Source organism: Crotalus tigris, unplaced genomic scaffold (genome assembly GCF_016545835.1).
Source record: "Crotalus tigris isolate CLP2741 ecotype Arizona unplaced genomic scaffold, ASM1654583v1 scf7180000024298.760630, whole genome shotgun sequence".
NCBI lineage: Eukaryota > Metazoa > Chordata > Lepidosauria > Squamata > Viperidae > Crotalus > Crotalus tigris.
Window position 1 is genome coordinate 124,753 of NW_024100471.1, and position 17,434 is coordinate 142,186.

Consider the following 17,434-nt stretch of genomic DNA (forward strand, 5'->3'; position numbering starts at 1 on the left):
TGCTTGAACAAACATAATGGTTTAATAATGGTTTCTCCTTTGGTCAAAACTGGTTATGGGCCTCTGCCGATGGGGGAGACGTGCTCTCTGCTTGCATGGAGGCCGTTCAAGGCGGGGTGAGGGCACGGATGCGATCCTGGACCCATTGTTCTGACGGATCAGCACAGATCGTTCTGCCTTTTTTTGTGATGAATCTGCAAAGGAAATGTCTGCATGTCATGTAATATAACTATATGTAAGAGAACACTGCATATCTGCAGAAATACACATGACCCAAGACAAAATCTCTCCAGAATGTATATGGGTCCATATAAAAGAAAACAAAAGTGACATTGCCATAGGTCCATGCTACAAGTCACCCAACGAAGCAGAAGAAATAGATGGAGTCTTTGCTAATCAATTAACAAAGGTGTGTAGGAAACACACCACAGTAGTAATGGGAGACTTCAACAAACAGATTCCTAACCAACCTAGCCGACAACTTTGTCACCCAAAAGGTGGAAGAGGGAACTAGACATAAAGCCACACTGGACCTAATTCTTACTAATAGAGAAGAAGTGATAGAAGGAGCAGAAATTGCTGGAGCCATGGGGGAGAGTGACCACGTCATGCTGGAGTTCCAGATGATGCAAACACAAGCAATAGAAAATAAACCAACCAGTGTCTTAATCAAGACCACGGCTTAGCCCAGTGTGTCTCCACCTTGGGCCAGGCTGGCTGGGGAATTCTGGGAGTTGAAGTCCACCCCTCTTAAAACGCCCAAGATTGAGACCTACTTAGTTAGCAATTTGGTGAGAAGGAAGCTTAGAGGGTCTCCTGAACCTCTTGCAATGCTGAGCCCAGCAGACCCTCAACAGCCATTCTGGGAAACTTACACGACGGCCGGCTTGCTGCATCTGCCATTGGTGTATTCAAAAGATTTCAACCGGCTCAGTGGGACCGGACGTGTCATGTAGGCAAAGCAGCAACGGGTGGGCCCAGGATCCACTGGAGAAGAGAAGGAATGATGGATGCCACACCATTGGATGGTGAAGCTCTCTTTCCCCCCCCCCTCCCCCCATCCTGGGGTGGGCAGAAAACTCTCCTGGGTAAGATTTGCAGCGCAAGAGCAACGAAGTTGGTTAGGGGGCTGGAGGCTGAAATGTATATGAGGAAGGGCTGCAGGATTTGGGTATGGCCAGTCTAGAGAAACATAGGGGGGACATGACAGCAGAGCTCCAGTATTTGAGGGGCTGCCACAGAGAAGAGGAGGGGGGTCAATTTATTCTCCAGAACACTGGAAGGAAGGACAAGAAGCAACGGATGGAAACTAACCAAGGAGAGAAGCAACCTGGAATTAAGGAGAAACTTCCTGACAGTGAAGACAATTAACCAGTGGAACAGAAGTTGCCTTCGGAGGTTGTGGAGGCTCTTAAGAAGAGACTGGACAACCACTGGTCTGAAATGGTATAGGGTCTCCTGTTTGAACAGGGTGCTGGTCTAGAAGACCTCCAAGGTCCCTTCCAGTGCTCCGAGGGTCTCCATAGATCCAACAGGAAAGGTTTCCCTTGTGGACACCACAGGACTTGTCTTCATGTGTTGATCGGACTGACCACACCAGGTCTGCATGACTTCCCAGCTGGAGACCTCCCCTCCCCCAAGCAAGGATGCTGTTCAGCTCAGAGCCTTCCTCAAAGCTGGCCTGGGGTCCTGGGGGTCCCCAGCTGTGCCCCGTTACATGGCTCCTCTTATGGGGAGAGGGGTGATGCCCTCTCTCTAACCCCCCCCCCAAGTACCACCTTGGAAAGGATAGGGGACCCTGCCTTTAACTGCCCGTCTCCACCCTGGTCCGGCCCAAAGACATCGCAGTGGGGCAGGAGATCCCCAGGGCTCCCCCAGAGGAAGGGGCTGGGCTAGGGCCACAGGGCGTCTCTCAGGGTCAGGAGGCAGATTGGGGCAGATTTTGTTACGCTGAAAAGGGGAGGAAAGAGAGACTTACCCTTCTGGTCATTGGGCTGGGTCGAAGGGGTTGCACCTGAAAGAGAGAGATGGGGGGCATTGTGACTCCCCCAATTCCCCCCCCCCACGCCCGTGGCTGAGAACTGAGCCGCCCGTGCCAGGGGTAAACCCTCCAGACAATCACCGGGGCCCTCCGGAGGGTTGCAAGGGGGGGGGCTGGAGAAAGCCAAGCGGATCAGAGACTCACTGAGACCCTCGACAGCCAGAGTGACAGAGACCATCAGGAACAGAAAGGTGAAGAGGGTCTTCATCCTCGGAGATGGGAGGGAGAGCAGCTCCGGTCTTATCTCGGGGGTATCGGCACTGGGTGCCCAACGCCGCTCGGCTTCCAGATGCCTCTTTATAGGAACCGGCAGCTGCAGCTGTGGGAAACACGTGGTGGGCTCCCCCCCCAGGGCGTGACCACAAAGCTGGGGGGCCAGTGAGGCTGTGAAGGAGCATTTTGCACACTGAAGCAAAGTCTTGAGTGACATCGCGATGGAAGGTCAGGAAGTCCATCTGAAGAGGCAGCATCCACCCACCCATCCATCCATCCATCCATCCATCCAATGTTTACTGGAAGATCAACCATGATTTGGGGACTGGAGGCTAAAACATATGAAGGACGGTTGTAAGAATTGGGTATGTCTAGTCTAATGAAGAGAAGGACGAGGGGGGACAGGATAGCAGCGTTACAGTATCTCAGGGGCTGCCCCAAAGAAGAGGGAGTCAAGCTATTCTCCAAAGCACCAGAAAGGCAGGACAAGAAGCAACGGGTGGAAACTAATGAGGAGAGAAGCAACCTAGAACTAAGGAGAAACTTCCTGCCAGTTAGAAAATTAATCAGTGGAACTCCTCGCCTCCAGAAACTGTGAATGCTCCGACACTGAAGGATGTCAAGAAGAGACTGGACAGCCATTTGTCTGAAATTGTATAGGGTTCCTGCCTGAGCAAGGGTTGGACTATAAGACCTCCAAGGTCCCTTCTAACTCTGTTATTCTGTTCTCACAACTGATAAGCCAGCTCAACCGTACCCACAAGAGCTTCTTAAAAAGAGGAAGTTGCAATAGGTCCACCAAAAACGATCCAACTGAGTTCCATGAGGCATTGGAACGAGGAGATGGAGAAAATGGGTGGGTCTGTCAGAAAAATCAAGATAGCAGCCAGAATTGTTTTTTTTTTTAAAGGCTACCATGGCATGGTTTCAGTTGCCATTTTGATCTTTTTTGACCCCCCTGCTTGCAGACACTCCTGGACATTTCTAGCTGAAATAGAAAACACCCTAGAACAGCATTGCTCACTCTCAGGGACTATAAGATGGGAGTAATGTGGAATAATGAACAATCACTAGAATAATGATGTGTCTGCATAATTCCTGGAATAGTGCTGTGTTAGTAGTATGTGACTAACCTAATGCGCATTGCACTTGGATACAATGTATGTAGTAAACTCTCCATTGTATACCCGTGAGAAACGAACCTAATGTATTACAATGTGTATTACAATGTGTATTCCTTTGTTCCTGAGAAAAAGAAAGTATAAAATTGAAGTCTGAACTCGCCCTCGGGGTTCAGAATTGCTTGTTGCTATTGCTTCTGAACCTGTGCAATAAATCTCTCTGCTAAAACCCTCTGGAATTCGTAAGAGTCCTTTCGTTTTCCACAAGATTTCTGGCGACTCCGCCAAGACTCTTAGGAAGAGTCCGTTGACCTTCCAGATGGACTGCCCTGGTGGGTAGCCCCTCTCCTAACTACGACTCCTCCAAGCCGGCTCCGTGGCCTTTGTCTATGGGGAGACCTTGATGGGATGGGAGGGGAACTCACCCGCCAGCGAAGCACTGCAGTCAAGGATCCACTGAGGGTAGCAGACGGGTCTTTAATCCATGGAAGGGTCTGGAACGCCTGCAGGCAAGTATTATAAAAGGGGATACCTGATCCCGTTTGGATCGGAAGAGGGGATTGATCACCCCCTAGAAGACAAGGCGGCGTCCTTAAGTCTTCAATAGGTAGGATTGTGTGGGTGGTTAAACCATCGCATTTCCTGAAGAGTGACCGTTGGAACATGCGGCACTCCAGATCGGTGGTAGTGTGTTACGGAGAAATGGGAGGAAACCAGACTAAGAAGGGCGTTGGTTAGACGCCGCTTCAGTGTATGTTAGGAAATTTCAAAAAGGATTTTTCTAGGGATTATGGGGACCCAGCCATGTTAAAAAGATTCTGTGAATCTGAATGGACCACCTTTGGCATAGGGTGGCCCAAAGAGGGATCAGCGAATCCCGAACTTGTGGCACAGGTTCATCAAATTGTGACTGGAAGTGGTCATTGGGACAATATTTATTTATTTATGAGACTTATATACTGCTTTAAGTGCAAGCACTCTCTAAGCGGTGTACACCAGTAAGCAATGTATATATATATATATATATATATATATATATATATATATATATATATATATATATATATATATATATATACATTGCCCCCAACAATCTGGGTCCTCATTTTACCTACCCCGGAAGGATGGAAGGCTGAGTCAATATCCCTATATAGACCAATGGCAGATCAATATTGAAGAAAAGCCTCGATGGTTAGCAAAGTGTCAGATAGAATGTGCTAAAATATATTTGGCAAACCAAAAAGCCAACTCTCAGACAAAAGCTAAGATTTTGAGCCAGGAAGAAAGGGAGGGAGTTGCCAGGCCCCCACCCTATGTTCCTAGAAGAGAAGATGGGGAGATATAGCAGCAAATTCCATCCCCTCCGGTTGAAAGAAATGAAGTCCACCTTCAACCAGAAGCCGATGTGAAAAGAAAGATAAAAAAAGATAGAACCGTTCAGAAGAAAGATCAGGACTTGGATAGCGATGATAGCAAAACATCAGTTACAGCTTCATAATTTAGCTGTTTCAAATTTGCGCCATTATATGATGGAACAACATCCCCCTCCACTGGTCACGGCAACACATGGGTTCAAACCAGGAGATAGAGTATAGGTAAAACACTGGAAATCAGATCCCTTGAGCCCAAGATGGAAAGGACCATATATTGCTGTCATGTGTTCTCCTTTGGCAGTGAAAACCTTGGAGGGAAAGTCCAGGGTCCACTGGAGTAGATTGAAAGTAGCTGCACCTGCCGATCCAGTAACTTACAAGGTAGATAAAATTGACAAACCTTTAGTGTTAAAATTTACAAGAAATACACCCTGTCGAACCCTACCGGCAACGGGTTCTCAACACACGGTGTGAACATCAGATCTTGCTGAGACACTCCGGAAGCTATCTCTCTACGCATGGTGGAAGACGTGAGGATTCTACATTTCGTAATATCTGTTAGTTATTTAATATGGGAATATAAAATGTTGCCCTCTAAAGATCCTGAATTGGAGATAGAATGGGGCCGCGGAGGAGGGCCTTCTCTGTGATGGCGCCCACGCTTTGGAATCAGCTCCCCCCGGAGATTAGGACCGCTCCCACCCTGTTGGTCTTCCGTAAGCTACTTAAGACCTGGCTTTTCCGGCAGGCCTGGGGTTTATAAAACCTTACCCCTGGATGATTGTTTTTGTATTGTTTTGTTATGTTTTATGTGTTTTTTATTGTTAGCCGCCCAGAGTCCTTCGGGAGTGGGGCGGCTTATAAATTAAATAAAAATTTAATTAAAAATAAAATAAAAATAAAATAAAATAAAAATTTTATTAAAAATAAAATAAATAAAATAAATGATGGAAGTTTAAGTAGGAAAACTTCCAAAGGGGGGAATAATGTGGAATAATGAACAATTACTAGAATAATGATGTGTCTGCATAATTACTGGAATAGTGCTGTGTTAGTAGTATGCGCATTGCACTTGGATACAATGTATGTAGCAAACTCTCCATTGTATACCCGTGAGAAACAAACCTAATGTATTACAATGTGTATTTCAATGTGTATTCCTTTGTTCCTGAGAAAAGGAAAGTATAAAATTGAAGTCTGAACTCGCCCTCGGGGTTCAGAATTGCTTGTTGCTATTGCTTCTGAACCTGCGCAATAAATCTCTCTGCTAAAACCCTCTGGAATTTGTAAGAGTCCTTTCGTTTTCTGCAAGAGGAGGACTTCCAGAATGCACCGGGCAACATGCCGGACTTCTTGGGGTGAAATAATACTGATAGGCTGATGATATCCAGGTTTTATCTCCACCGCAGACGGCCCAGGTGGCGGTCATGTCTCAGCGCCTGAGGTGGTGAGGGTCTGGGGGGGGGGCTGCAGCAGCTTCAGCTCGAGCGAGTGAGACCGAGAGGCTCTGGGTTCTTGGATCTCCCATCCCTGGTCTTGGAATGGGGGGGGCGGTGCCTCAGCCACAACAATCTGAGGGCTCCCCTGGCCTTAGGGCTCCGGGTCAAAAGGCGGGGGCAACACACCTACAAGGTGCCAGCTGCTTCCATTCCTGCACCGTCACCATCACCCATGCCCTTGTAAACCTCTTGTCTGGATTACTGCAATGCACTCTGCATGGAGCTACCCTTGAAGAGTGTGCAGGAGTTTCAACTGCTGCAGAATGCAGCTGCATAGATGGTGCGTGTGGCATGTGGCATGTGGCATAGATGGTGCTCCGTGGGCTGCGTGGGTGGCCAGATTGCTTCCAGGTGCAGTTCAGGGTGCTGGTTGTCACCTTTAAAGCCCTTCACGGCTTGGGACCAGGTTAACTGGGGGGGGGGGTTGTTCGTGTTTTGGTGTGTGTGTGTGTGTGTCCTGTTATTTCTACCCATCCAGCCTGGTCAGGCAAGATGGGCCTCCTCTGGATCCCCTCCATTGACCAAAGAAAGCTGCTAGGTGGAGCCTATGCCAGGGGTAGGCCACCTTGGCTCCCTTCATGACTCGTGGACTTCAACTCCCAGAATTCCTGAGCCAGCATGGGGGAACTATGGCCCCCTCATGACTTGCGGACTTCAACTCCAGAATTCCTGAGCCAGCATGGGGGAACTACGGCCCCCTCATGACTTGCGGACTTCAACTCCCAGAATTCCTGAGCCAGCCTGGCTCAGCTTGGCAACCTCTCCCTTTCCCCTCAGTATGGCTGGCTCAGGAATTCTGGGAGATGAAGTCCACGAGTCATAAAAGAGCCCAGGTGGCCTACCCCTGGCCTAGACCAAAGTTACAACAATGCACTGAACAATGTGACTTATGACCAGTTTCCGCACTTACGACCGTTGCAGCATCCCTGTGATCACGTGATCAAAATTCAGACGCTTGGCAACCGGCTCATATTTATTTATTTAGTGTCCTGATGATCCAAGGACTGGAGACTAAAACATATGAAGAACGCCTGCAGGACTTGGGTCTGGCTAGTCTAAAGAAAAGAAGAAACAGGGGAGACATGATAGCAGCGTTCCAGTATCTGAGGGGCTGCCACAAAGAAGAGGAAGGGGTCACGTTATTCTCCAAAGCACCAGAGGGCAGGACGAGAAACAGCGGTTGGAAACTGACCAAAGAGAGAAGCAACCTGGCATTAAGGAGAAACTTCCTGACAGGGAGGACAATTAACCAGTGGAACCGCTTGCCACTAGAAGTTGTGGGTGTTCCATGATTGAAGGTTTTTAAGAAGAGGCTAGACAGTCACTTGTCTGAGATGGTATATAGGTCCTCCTGCATGAGCAGGGGGCTGGACTAGAAATTAGTGCCCCCCCCCAAGCCAGCGGACTTTCGTAAAGGCTCTGAAGACCTGGTTCCAGGCCTGGGGCCTGAGAGTCTGCAAGGAGCCACCTCTTTGTTCTGGTGGTGATTTGGGTTGCTTGTATTTTAATTTTTATAATTGATTATTAGTCTTTTTGTTCAATTTTAATTCTGTTCGCTGCCCAGAGTCGTTTGCTATATAAATGAACAAATAAATGCAGAAATAAACCCTTCTTATCAGCTGCCTTGCTTGCAATGGCCCCGAGGGAGAAGCACAAGCACATCCTGGCAAAGAGGGATGTGGTTAAATTGAGGGGGAAAGCACTGAACTGATACGATGGCTGTCGTTTTCTGTGGATGCTGTTAAAACCCCTGGTTGCAAATAAGGGTTTAAATACAAATACACTCCTGAATACTTGGTTATTATTTTATTTGTCTTAGATGCCACTGGCTTTAGTTGGGTCTACGAGGCTTACAGCACAAAGCAACACAACAAACGTGCCATAAAGAAAATGGTTAGCATCTGGTTAGCAACAGACATCTTACCCCCCTTCAATGGCTCCATTCGCTCTGGTCCAAAGGCTGGCAGAAGACGCCCAGCAGAATGCCACCCAGTCCCAGCAGAAGCTCATTCCAGAGGGCAGGAATTCTATTCCATTCCATTCCATTCCATTTCATATTTTCTCTATTCTATTCTATTCTATTCTATTCTATTCTATTCTATTCTATTCCTTATTCTATTCTATTCCTTATTCTATTCTATTCTATTCTATTCTATTCTATTCTATTCCTTATTCTATTCTATTTTATTCTATTCCATTCTATTCCTTATTCTATTCTATTCCTTATTCTATTCTATTCTATTCTATTCTACTTTACTCTACTCTACTCCACTCCACTCCACTCCACTCCACTCTACTTCTATTCTATTCTATTCTATTCTATTCTGTTCCATTCCATTCTCCATTCCATTCTACTTTACTTTATTCTCTTCTACTCTACTCTACTCTACTCTAGTCTACTCTACTCTATTCTATTCTACTTTACTATATTCTTTTTACTTTATTCCCATCCGTCTCTTCTCTTCTCTTCTCTTCTCTTCTCTTCTCTTCTCTTCTCTATTCTATTCTATTCTATTCTATTCTATTCTATTCTATTCTTATTCTATTCCTGTTCTTATTCCATTCCATTCCATCTACTCCACTCCACTCCACTCCACTCCACTCCACTCCATTCCATTCCATTCCATTCCATCCTATCCTATCCTATCCTATCCTATCCTATCCTATCCTATTCTATTCTATTCTATTCTATTCTATTCTATTCTATTCTATTCTATTCCATTCCATTCCATTCCATCTACTCCACTCCACTCCACTCCACTCCACTCCATTCCATTCCATTCCATTCCATTCCATTCTATCCTATTCTATTCTATTCCATTCCATTCCATTCCATTCCATTCCATCTACTCCACTCCACTCCACTCCACTCCATTCCATTCTGATTTTGGCCTGCCATGCCCTAGTGCAGGGGGTCCAGGGGAGGAGCTGAAACCATTTATATCCTGGAGGCGGGGGGGGGGGGCAGCAAGAGACAGGCAACCAGTATCCAGGCTCAATGTCACATAAGGATTTCTAGATCACAGCTAACATCTTGAATCGCACCCACAAGCAACCAGGGTACCTCACAGACTGTGGGTGCCAAATGGGTACGCCAAGGTGTGCCCATCACCGCCTCTGTTGCTGTCTTCTAGAGTCAGAGGCATTGATCAGAGTAATTCAAAAGGATAAACAGATCAAAGGTTTAGAGATCAAGAAAGAAACGCAAGCTTTTGCAGAGGATTTAGTTTTTATAATTGAAGAGCCATTACAATCAGGGATAAGATTGAGTAAATATGGGGAAATAGCAGGTCTGAAGATAAATAAAGAAAAAACTAAAATGCTCGTCAAGAACATGACTAAAATACACAAAAATGAATTGGCTGATAGAATAGGTATTCAAATTACGAATAAAATAAAATATTTAGGGATACAACTAACCGCTAGATGCATTACACTTAAGAGAGACAATTATGATAAACTAATTGAACAGATTAAAGCTGATTTAGATACTTGGACCAGCTTACAGCTCTCCTTCATGGGCAGAATGGCCGTAATCAAAACGAATGTGTTACCGAAAATTTTATTTCTGTTTCAATGTATACCCATAAAATTGGATAAGAAAATTTTTCAAAACCTTAACAAAATCATACTCAAATTTATTTGGCAAGGAAAAAAAGCAAGGATTAAATTAAAATTATTGCAGGATTCGAAGGGGGGGGGGACCTGGCCTCCCTGACATGGAAAAATACTATCAGGCCATAGTACTACTATGGGTGCGGGATTGGATCCTTTTGAAGAACAGGAGATTACTATGTTTGGAAGGTCATGACTTACAAATAGGATGGCATGCTATGCTATGAGACCAGAAATATAGGACACATAAATATTTTCAAAGGCATTATATCAGATGGGCTTTAATAGATGTATGGGTCAAAACCTGGCAACCAAACTATACTCAAGTCCCTGGCTGGATCTCAAGGTTAGAAATATATGTACATCCAAAGTTTATTCATTTAGGGAAGATTATAACATATAAAAACGTACTAGACGAGAAAGGGAAAACTCTTCAAGACGAAGGGATAGAATTAGAATGGCGGGCATACCTTGAATTACAGGCGAGATGTTGGAAAGACAAAAAAGAATTAGGCATAAAAATAGAATTGATAGGGTTGGATAAAATATTATTAGATACTGAGGATAAAATGATTAAAAAGTTATATCATTATCTGTTAGATCAGGCAGTGTACGAAGAACAGCTAAAAGAAACCATGTTAACGTGGAGAAGGGACTTTGAACTCAACTTTGATCTGCATATCTGGCAAGAACTATGGGTACGAAATAGGAAGCTCACTTTGGCCACCTCCTACAGAGAAAACCTTTACAAAATGTTTTATAGATGGCATCCCCCACCCACAAGATTAGCTAAAATGGGCCCAAATATTTCTCCTACGTGCTGGAAATGTAAATTGGCAAGAGGGACCTATTATCATATGTGGTGGGAGTGCTCAAAAGCCCGTGACTTTTGGAACAAGGTTAAAAAATAGCTAGAAGAAATACTAATGATAGAGGTAGAATTCTAAAATCAGAACTCTTCTTATTAGGTATTATCATGCAGAAATACGATAAAGGGGCACTCCACTTGATGTTACATATTTTCACGGCTGCCAGACTGGCCTACGCACAAAACTGGAGAAAGAAAGAAATTCCAACAGAAGAAGAGATTTTATATAAAATCTTATCGTGTGCTGATATGGATAGGCTTACTATGTATGACAAGGAACAAATTGTTAGGATTATATATACTGGAACATCACGCTATGTCCTTTTTTTGTTTTAACTGTTTTATTAATAAAAAACTTTTTTAAAAAAAAGAAATATTCCTCTCTTGATATTAACCTCTCCCAGTCTCTCACCATTGATCTGCAACTGTGTCTTCCATTGTGCCATCGATCTTTGCACAAATTTTCTGATGTTTCTACTGACTCCTGTTATAATTATCATTATTATTATTATTATCACTACTACTAGTACTACTATTATTATTATTATTATTACAGCATTCTGTGCGATTGGCTAAACGAGCCAGCCTCTCCTCCACCCGCTTAACCATTCATGAAGACCTGGAAGGGCGGAGGACCCAAGGCGAATCCCTGGCCCCTGCCCGCTCTCCGTGGAGGGGGGTCCATGGAGGACCCCTGGGGAGTCAGCCAGCCATGGGCCTTCCTCATGCCGTGTTTGGAAATGCCCCCCCCCATTCCAAGACCAGGAATGGGACATCCAAGAACCCAGAGCCCCTCAGTCTCGCTCACTCGAGTTGAAGCTGCTGCAGCCCCCCCCCAGGCCCTCACCACCTCAGGTGCTGAGACACGACCGCCACCCGGGCTGTCTGTGGTGGAGATAAAACCTGGATATCATCAGCCTATTGATATTATCTCACCCCAAGCAGTCCGGCATGCTGCCTGGTGCATTCTGGGAGTTGAAGTCCTCCCATCTTATAGTCCAGTGTTTCTCAACCTTGACAATTTTAAGGCATGTGGACTTCAACTCCCAGAATTCTACAGCCAGCAATGCTGGCTGTGGAATTCTGGGAGTTGAAGTCCACATGCCTTAAAATTGTCAAGGTAAAGAAACACTGTTATAGTCCCTGAGAGTGAGCAATGCTCTTCTAGGGCGTTTTCTATTCCAGCTAGAAATGTCCAGGAGTGTCTGCAAGCAGGGGGGTCAAACAAGATCAAAATGGCAACTGAAATCATGCCATGGTAGCCTTTTTTAAAAAAATAATTCTGGCCGCCATTTTGACTTTTCTGACAGGCCCACCCATTTTCTCCATCTCCTCGTTCCAATCCCTCATGGAACTCGGATGGTTCGTTTTTTGGTGGACCTACTGCAACTTCCTCTTTTTAAGAAGCCCTCGTGGGTACGGTTGAGCTGGCTTCTCAGTTGTGAGAACAGAATACAGAGTTGGAAGGGACCTGGAAGGTCTTCTAGTCCAACCCCTGCTCAGGCAGGAAACCTATACAATTTCAGACAAATGGCTGTCCAATCTCTTCTTCATATCCTCTGGTGATGGAGCACGATCAACTTCTGGGCAACTTCTGTTCCACTGGTTGATTGTTCTCACTGTCAGGAAATTCCCCCTTAGTTCCAGGTTGCTTCTCTCCTTGATGAGTTCCCATCCGTTGTTTCTTGTCCTGCCTTCAGGTGCTTTGGAGAATAGCTTGACTCCCTCTTCTTTGGGGCAGCCCCTGAGATATTGGAACATCTCTATCCTGTCGCCCCTCATCCTTCTCTTCATTAAACTAGACCTGCCCAATTCCTACAACTATCCTTCATATGTTTTAGCCTCCAGTCACCAAATCATGGTTGATCTTCCAGTAAGCATTGGATGAATGGATGGATGGATGGATGGATGGATGGATGGATGCATGGATGCATGGATGCATGGATGCATGGATGCATGGATGCATGGATGATAGATGGATGGAGGGGTGGGTGGGTGGGTGAACATGCTGCCTCTTCAGATGAACTTCCTGACCTTCCATCGTGATGTCATCAAGACTTTGCTTCAGTGTGCAAAACACTCCTTCACCGCATCTGGGAGTCTCATTGGTCCCACAGTTTTGTGGTCACGCCCTGGTGGGGGAGCCCACCACGTGTTTCCCACAGCTGCAGCTGCCGGTTCCTATAAAGAGGCATCTGGAAGCCGAGGGGCATTGGGCGCCCAGTACCGATACCCCCGAGATAAGACTGGAGTTGCTCTCCCTCCCATCTCTGAGGATGAAGACCCTTTTCGCCTTTCTGTTCCTGGTGGTCTCCGTCACCCTGGCTGTCGAGGGTCTTGGTGAGTCTCTGATCCGCTTGGCTTTCTCTAGCCCCCCCCCCCTCTCTTGCAACCCTCTGGAGGGCCCCGGTGATTGTCTGGAGGATTTACCCCTGGCACGGGCAGCTCAGTTCTCAGCCATGGGCATGGGGGGGGGGGAATTGGGGGAGTCACAATGCCCCCCATCTCTCTTTCAGGTGCAAACCATGCGGTCATACCCAATGCGCAGTTGGGTAAGTCTCTCTTTCCTCCTCTTTTCAGTGTAACAAAATCTGCCCCAATCTTCCGCCTGACCCTGAGCAATGCCCTGTAGCCCTAGCCCAGCCCCTTCCTCTGGGGAGAGCCCTGGGGGTCTCCTGCCCCACTGCGATGTCTTTGGGCCGGACCAGGGTGGAGACGGGCAGTTAAAGGCAGGGTCCCCCATCCTTCCCGAGGCGATGCTTGGGGGGGTAGAGAGAGGGCAGCACCCCTCTCCCCATAAGAGGAGCCATGTAACGGGGCACAGCTGCCCCCCCCAGGACCCCAGGCCAGCTTTGAGGAAGGCTCTGAGCTGAACAGCATCCTTGCTCGGGGGAGGGGAGGTCTCCAGCTGGGAGGGTCATCCAGACCTGGTGTGGTCAGTCCGATCAACACATGAAGACAAGTCGTGTGGAGTCCACAAGGGAGACCTTCCCTGTGGGGTCTGTGGAGACCCTCTGCCCCTTTTTGTAACACAGAAAATAGAGTCGTAGCACTGGAAGGGACCTTGGAGGTCTTCTAGTCCAGCCCCCCATTCAAGTAAGAGACATTACCTCTACGATTTCAGACAAGTGGTTGTCCAGTCTCTTCTTCAAAGCCTCCACAACTTCTGAAGGCAACTTCTGTTCCACTGGTTAATTGTCCTCACTGTCAGGAAGTTTCTCCTTAATTCCAGGTTGCTTCTCTCCTTGGTTAGTTTCCATCCATTGCTTCTTGTCCTGCCTTCAGGGGCTTTGGAGAATAGCTTGGACCCCCCCCTCTTCTTTGGGGCAGCCTCTCAGATACTGGAGCTCTGCTGTCATGTCCCCCCTACTTTTCTCTAGACTGGCCATACCGAAATCCTGCAGCCCTTCCTCATATACATTTTAGCCTCCAGCCCCCTAATCCACTTCGTTGCTCTTGCGCTGCAAATCATACTTGGGAGAGTTTCCTGCCCACCCCAGGATGGGGGGAGGGGGGAAGAAAGCTTCTCCATCCAATGGTGTGGCATCCATGACTTCTTCTCTTCACTCTTTCCTGCCCCAGGAGACGTACCCACCCTTTGCTGCTTTGCCTACATGGTAGGTCCCATCCCACTGTACCTGTTGAAAACTTTTGAATACACCAACGGCAGATGCAGCCAGCCGGCCGTCATGTAAGTTTCCCAGAATGGCTGTTGAGGGTCTGCTGGGCTCAGCATTGCAAGAGGTTCAGGAGACCCTCTAAGCTTCCTTCTCACCAAATTGCTAACTCAGTAGGTCTCAATCTTGGGCGTTTTAAGAGGGGTGGACTTCAACTCCCAGAATTCCCCAGCCAGCCTGGCCCAAGGTGGAGACACACAGGCTAAACCGTGGTCTTGATTAAGACACTGGTTGGTTTATTTTCTATTGCTTCTGTTTGCATCATCTTGAACTCCAGCATGACGTGGTCACTCTCCCCCATGGCTCCAGCAATTTCTGCTCCTTCTATCACTTCTTCTCTATTAGTAAGAATTAGGTCCAGTGTGGTTTTACGTCTACTTCCCTCCTCCACCTTTTGGGTGACAAAGTTGTTGGCTAGGTTGGTTAGGAATCTGTTTGATGTCCCTCCTCGCTGCAGAGTTTGTCTCCCAGCTGATATCTGGGTAGTTGAAGTCTCCCATTACTACTGTGGTGTGTTTCCTACACACCTTTGTTAATTGATTAGCAAAGACTCCATCTATTTCTTCTACTTCGTTGGGTGACTTGTAGCATAGACCTATGGCAATGTCACTTTTGTTTTCTTTTATATAGACCCATGTACATTCTGGAGAGATTTTGTCTTGGGTCATGTGTATTTCTGCAGATATGCAGTGTTCCCTTACATCAGTGGTTCTCAACCTTTTTAATGCCGCGACCCCCAACTGGTCATAAGTCGAGGACTATTCAACCGGTTATAAGTTGAAGACTACTCAACTGGTGCAGCACCGTTTGCAGAATGGGACTTTTGGCGGGCTCAGCAGGGCAGAGACAGCCTGGACAATTCCTGTTGGCTTTTGAAAGCCAATAGAATCAGACTCTATTCAAGAGAGTCTCTTCTATTGGCTTTCAAAAGCCAATAGAATAAAAGGGAGTAGCACAGCTAAGGAAAAGGGGAAAAAATGGCGGACTGCGTTGTTTGGCGACCCCCGTGAAATGGTCGTTCGACCCCAAATGGGGTCCCGACCCACCGGTTGAGAACCACTGCCTTACATGTAGTTACATTACATGACATGCAGACATTTCCTTTGCAGATTCATCACAAAAAGAGGCATAAAGACCTGTGCCAACCCATTAGAACAATGGGTCCAGGATCGCATCCGTGCCCTCAGCACATATTCAACGGCCTCCGAGTAAGCAAAGAGCATGTCTCCCCCATCGGCAGAGGCCCATAACCAGTTTTGACCAAACCAGTATTAAACCATTATGTTTGTTCAAGCATGTGCAGAGTGCCTTCTGTTTATTGCCACCCACAGGAATTAGCCTTGCAAGGGGGAGGGGGGCGTAATCTGGTGTGAGGAAACCCCAAAGCCTGAATTTTGTGGAAGCAGCAAAGTCAGACCACCGGATCGCAAGGGGGAGCATCCCAGCATCCCCTGCCCTCCTCACACCCAAAGAGAGAAGAGGGCAAGGAGCTGGGGAGGAGCAAGGAAGCAAAGGGCTGGACTAGAGGACCTCTAAGGCCCCTTCCGACTTTGTTATTCTATGTTCTGGTTTATTTTGGGAAAAGGTGTTGCGGCTGGTTGGGGACCAATGCAGAATCATGGAATCTGCTAGAACACACACACACACACACACAGAGACACACACACTTTAATTTGAATCTGAATGGCGTTTCTTGCAGTGGTCTGAGAAATTCGAACATCCAGGCAGCGTTTTCCTACGCAAAGAAATCTCTCTTTAAAGTATGAAGATCAGTATACATTTAGAGGGACAATAAAGTTATTATTCTGTCCTGTTCTTCTACTCTGTTCTCCGCCTCGGCAACTTGAAGCAGTGCGGACTTCAACTCCCAGAATTCCACAGCCAGCAAAGGCTTCTGGGAGTTGAAGTCCACTCTTTTCCCAGTCGCCCAGGTGGGGAAACTGGGGCCCAGGGGCTCCCCTCCCGCCTCTCCTCTGGGTGGGGCTCCTTTCCCTTCCGCTCCCCTCCCGGGTTCTCCTTCCAAAGAGGACCCCCGCAGGTCACGTGATTACACTGGGAGGGTTCCTGTGGACAGGTGGGGGAGGGGCAACAGGGGTTTCTCTTGGGCTAGTAAGTCGAAGACCCCTCCCCAGAATTTCCGCCTTCTGGCTTGAAGGGGTCGTATGAGAAAGGAGGGGGGGCAACCAGGAAAACTTGCAATATCTGCATCCATCCTCCCCCCCCCATCCACCCCACCCCACCCCCGCCTCCAGGCCACCAGTGAAATTCAGCAGGCTGGGCTGGGTTTTGGGGTCTCTTCAGAAGGAGAAGGGGTCCTGGGAAGCAGGGGGTGGGGGTTGGGTCGGGGGGGCGCTCCAGAAGGCGGATAGCAGACCCTGCCCCCGCCCTTACCCTGGGAGGCCCCGAATCAGACTGCCTTCCTGGGGGATTCTGGGAGTTGAAGTCCAGAGTACTGAAGTTGCTTGCCCCAGTCCCTCCAGTGGCGCGTTTAGCGGGGCCAGCTTTGCCCCCTGCCGAAGCCGCGCCCGACCTCGCCTGCTTCGTTTCCACGGTGCCGGCAAACCGGCGGAGCTGGATCTCCCCGTGGCGCCCCTTTCGCAGGCGGGATCTTGGCGTTGCTGACGTCCCGGCCACCCTGGCAACGCGGACGGCGCTGCTGCCACCCAGGGAAGGCGGAGATACACACACACACACACACACACACACACACCGCGGCAGCTGCCCCGGAGAGCAGCCCCCTCCCGGGCTGGTCCGGGACCCCGAGGGAAAAGCGGGGTCGGGGCAGCTTTGGGAGACGCACGCGGGGAAGAGGCGACGGGGGGCAACGCGAGGGGGATCCGGGCAGCCCCTGGACGGGGACTCGGGCCGGGAAGGCCAAGGGGGGCGGGCGGGGGCACCCGGAAGGTCTCCTCCCCCGTCTCGCCTTCCATACCCCGCCGGACCCCCGCCCGCTTCTCCGCGAAGGCGGCGCTGGGCGATCCTCGGCGGGCGCCCGCTTGGCGAAGGAGGCTCCCGAGAAGCGCCGCC

The 17,434-nt window shown here is 48.2% G+C and overlaps 1 protein-coding gene across 1 annotated transcript; it reads right to left on the reverse strand.

The window, feature by feature from the left end:
• On the reverse strand, positions 1-2,562 carry LOC120299518 (C-C motif chemokine 4-like). Its single transcript, XM_039324404.1, has 4 exons — positions 2,186-2,562; positions 1,979-2,014; positions 876-987; positions 1-194 (listed from the first exon to the last, which is right to left on the reverse strand). The coding sequence occupies exons 1-4, from the start codon at positions 2,469-2,471 to the stop codon at positions 107-109; spliced, it is 522 nt and encodes a 173-aa protein (XP_039180338.1). The 5' UTR covers positions 2,472-2,562; the 3' UTR covers positions 1-106.
• Positions 2,563-17,434: the final 14,872 nt, after the last annotated feature.